The sequence below is a fragment of the Pteropus alecto genome, unplaced genomic scaffold (assembly GCF_000325575.1).
Source record: "Pteropus alecto unplaced genomic scaffold, ASM32557v1 scaffold73, whole genome shotgun sequence".
NCBI lineage: Eukaryota > Metazoa > Chordata > Mammalia > Chiroptera > Pteropodidae > Pteropus > Pteropus alecto.
This window is the reverse complement of record NW_006436284.1, coordinates 5348563-5352670: the sequence shown is the minus strand read 5'-3', so window position 1 is coordinate 5352670 and position 4108 is coordinate 5348563. Positions and strand designations below refer to the sequence as shown.

The 4108-nt window shown below is 39.0% G+C and overlaps 1 protein-coding gene across 3 annotated transcripts in view; it reads left to right on the top strand.

Moving 5' to 3' along the window:
* The window catches only part of CDC20B (cell division cycle 20B), a 43105-nt gene extending 39211 nt beyond the window's left edge, over nucleotides 1-3894 (top strand). For all 3 annotated transcript variants that reach the window (XM_006912460.1, XM_006912459.1, XM_006912461.1), the window contains one exon: nucleotides 3725-3894. In XM_006912460.1, the coding sequence (XP_006912522.1) occupies nucleotides 3725-3825 (101 nt within the window). In that variant the 3' untranslated portion in view covers nucleotides 3826-3894. The remainder of the gene's footprint in view (nucleotides 1-3724) is intronic.
* Nucleotides 3895-4108: the final 214 nt, after the last annotated feature.

Genomic DNA, 4108 nt, shown 5'->3' with positions numbered 1-4108 from the left:
CTTTGCATATTTTGATGGTAAGAAATGCAATTCACTGGGCCTTTTCAGTTTAGAGAAATATTTTAAATCAAGCTTCAAAAGCTAGTTCTTAACAAAATTGCAATTCAGCTAGGTGGGGGCATCTAATAGATATTCTGCTCAACTTGCTGATGTTGAGAATAAAGAATGAACTTACCAGATATATTTCCTTGTTTCTCTGGTCTTAACGAACTGTAAATTCTTTAGTTTTAATGCCGTATGAATTTTTTTCATTGATATTAGACAGAATTCCGAAGAAGACATTTCACCTTTTCTTCTCTTAAAATGTTTATAGTTGGAGAAGATGTAGTTACTTTTGAGTTTTTAGACACTAATTTTCATCTTTCACACAATTTCTTCTATATACAAAATTTCCCAAAAGGGTTTAACAGGACGGTTGTTATATAAACACTTGTCATGTGGTCAGATACATTTGGAAATTGTGTTACACAAGAACAGTTTTTCTTTCCTAAGGATATCTCAAAACCTTTGCTGTATTATGTGTATTATGAATCTCCAAGAGGAGGTTATAGCATTCAGTGTTTCCCAAACACATTTGGAAAATCTTTTGTATGGAATCACCTTTTTTTTTTTTTACGCCTACAGCAGGTGGTCTCCCATCCAAGTACTAACCAGGCCCAACCCTGCTTAGCTTCCGAGATCAGACAAGATCGGGCACGTTCAGGGTGGCATGGCTGTAGACTGTATGGGATCATCTTGAGGTACTTGTTCCATGAACACACTTCAGAGAGCACTGCCACATGGCATGGAACTACAAGATTATTTAACTTCCATGTGTTTTCACTGTGTTTTCACTGAGTTAATATTTCCATCGTAGCCTAAGGACAGCTATCTTGACATACACTGTGGAACTGAGATCTAGATCAGGGTCTTTCAAACTGGGAGGCTGTCACCCATTGGATCATGGATATAATGAGTCAAGATCCGCATTAAAAAAACCAAAATAGAATAATATGGAGTGGGAAAAAATGACAAAATAGATATTCTATGAAATTTTCATTTTAGTTATCTAGACATATACATGGCTATAGATGATGCCACCACAAAATATAGTTTGGACTGTGGGTTGTGGTCAGAAAGTTTGCAAAAAAAGATATTCTAAATTATAGTCACAACTTTACTGGGTCCCACCCTGTTAACCACAGTCATGATGCTCTGGAGGAGAATTTCAGTTAAAGAAGTCTCACCTACCTGACAACAGAACAAAGATAACTTATGATTGTCTCTCACCCCCCAGAATAGTAAGAGTTGTAATTTCTAAGCTTTGAAACAGGAATAACTAACTTGCCAACCTATAAATGACATCTGGCCTTGGACTTGGTTTCATCAGTCCATAGCACATGTATCAATACGTGGTCTCACTTATAATTATAGCTGCACAAAGAAAACAAAACTTTCAATGTTTTCAGTGACAGGTTTAGAGATTGGAACTTGGTAATATGAACCCTAAAAGAGGAACTTTGAGCATAAGATGACATTTACTACTATTTAGTAAGTTAAGATTGTCACTAATACGAGAGAATTTCAAGAATGTCTTTACTTCCAAATCAAAAGCCATTTTCTTAACAATTTCTGGAAGTAGCTATCTATTCATTTTTTAAGCCAAGATCTTTTACAAAGACTGCTTTGGAAAAGATTTAGGAATTTTTCTGTTATTCCCTTTTCTACTTTCTTCCTTCCTCTTCATCTTAATACATTGTAATAAGGAATGAAAACATGTTTATCACCTATCATATTCATTGAATAGGCTTTTCCTTCTTAGGTTTCATTTAAAAACATTAAATATCTATATCCTAACTAAATTGTTTATTCATTTATATTGCTTTAATTTTTAAATTTTGTTTTTAAAAATAATGGACATTGGCCTTTAATAGAGAAAGAGATTCTCCTTTGCTCTGGATTTGGATTGTGGTCCAAATGATTAAAGCATAGAAAATTGGATTCTAGTTCTGGGTCTGCCATTAACTAGCTGTGTGACTTTGAACACGGCATTTGACATTCTTAAATTTTCTTCATTTGTGAAATAAGGGGGCTGCTTCGTATCTATGGATCTAAATGTTTTTATACACTGGTATGCTCAGGGCCAATCCTGTGTCCCTTTGGGAACGTGTGTGTGTGTGTGCGCGCGCGCGCGCGTGCGTGTGTGCATAAGGAAAAGCATTGGGAGTGATATGTGAAGATGGAAAAAGTGTCTAAGACACATCTCTTTCAGGAGTGGAATAGTATATATGCACTCCTGGCTGCTGAGATCTTGTATCAGAGTACAAAATTGTTTCTGAAATTTCAGCCCTCAATTGAATTGTAAGCAATGCTGGTCCTATGAGGATGTGACCACCCACCTGTTTTAATTTTAGTCATATCCCCAAATACCTATTCACTCTTATCCAACCTCCTTCTCTGACCCCATCCTCCTAGCCCTAGCCTTATCTATTTTGGTCTGAAATTTTGATCATTAGAGTCACTATTGGATTAAGATAAGTTTTGCAAAGTATTTTTCAAACAACACTAGTGGCTTGAGATGCTCAAGTCAAAAGGATTCTGGTCAAATAAGTTTCAGAAATGCTGCCTATTATAGTCTCTCTCAAATATTTATAGTCCATATAATAATCTTAAAATAAGGAATCCTGTTTAATTTTCTTAACTTGGAGCTCCCAACTTAGTGTGAACATTAAACACTCTTTTCATTTTTAATCCCTGTTAATCTCACATAGAACATTCCACAGAATGTTCTTGAGCAATGATCATTTAGATAACAAAAAGAGGGATGCTGTCTCCAGAAGTCTGTAAATAAGACTCATGTATTCTTTGTGGGAGAGACTTTGGGTTCTTTCCATTAAGCTGCATCAGTTTATTTAATTAGTTTCTTAAAACCTAGGTACCAAGGGGATGACTGTTGGGGGAGGATCAGAAGAGGGATGCGGTAGGTGGCAGGAGCACAGCAATTCCTGGGTGTGGATGGGTTAGAGAAGATAGAACTGATAACAGTATATGATGTGGTGGTCTAAAGATGCTCGCTCCCCCCAAAACATCCATGTCAAATCCCTGGAACCTGTGAATGTAACCTTATTTGGAAAAAGAGTCTTTGCAGTTAAGGATCTTGAGATGAGATCCTCCTAGATTATCCAGATGGGCTCAAAATCCAGTAACAACTGCCCTTATAAGAGACACATGGAAGAGAACAGACACACAGAAGAGGAGGCGGTGTGACCACAGAGGCAGAGACTGAGTGATGTGGCCCCAAATAAAGGATGGCTAACAGCTGCCAGAAGCTAAAAGAGGCAAGGAATGGAATATCCCCTGGAACCTCCAGAGGGAGCAGCCCTGCTGGCTCCTTGATTTCAGACTTCTGGTCTCCAGAGCTGTGAGAGAATAAATTTCTGTTGTCTGAAGCCATGCAGTTTGTGGTAATTTGTTATGGCAGCCACAGGAAACTAATATAAGGAGGACGCGCCCTGGAGGGGAAACTAAAACAAAACCTTAGCCACAATGGATGTTGTCCAGAGTCCGCCCTGACTGGTGTTTACACAGCAAAGGCTCAGTGGGAGTGCCAGCTCTGAACCTGGTGGGTTTTGGAGCAGAGCTTTATCCTGGGATGGGATTCGTGCATCCACCTCAGGTTGCTTCTGAGTCCAGGGCACCAGCCCTTGTAATGTGGAACATGACTTGTCTTTCCTTCTTCCCACAGGCCACAGAGGCAGAGTACTGCACTTGGCTTTGAGTCCAGACCAGACCCAAGTGTTTTCTGCTGCAGCTGATGGCACAGCCTGTGTATGGAATTGCTGTTAGCCACTTAGCCCCTCTAAGCTTCAGTTTCCTTATTTCTAAGTGAGAATAATGATGTTGGCTTTGTCTTCTGCATGGGGTTGTTATGAGGATCAAACAAGATGAAACGCTTTTCCGGAGGTGAATGCCTGTTCTCCTGACCTTCTTTCTCAGGTTACTTTATTTGCTCTGCTTCCTCTCATTGCATTTCCCAGGCATTATCTTTGATCCTCCCATTCTTCTCTCTCCATTTTCCCCCCTCTTTCTTCTTCTCCTTTTTTCCCTCCTCCTCCTGCTACTCATTTTT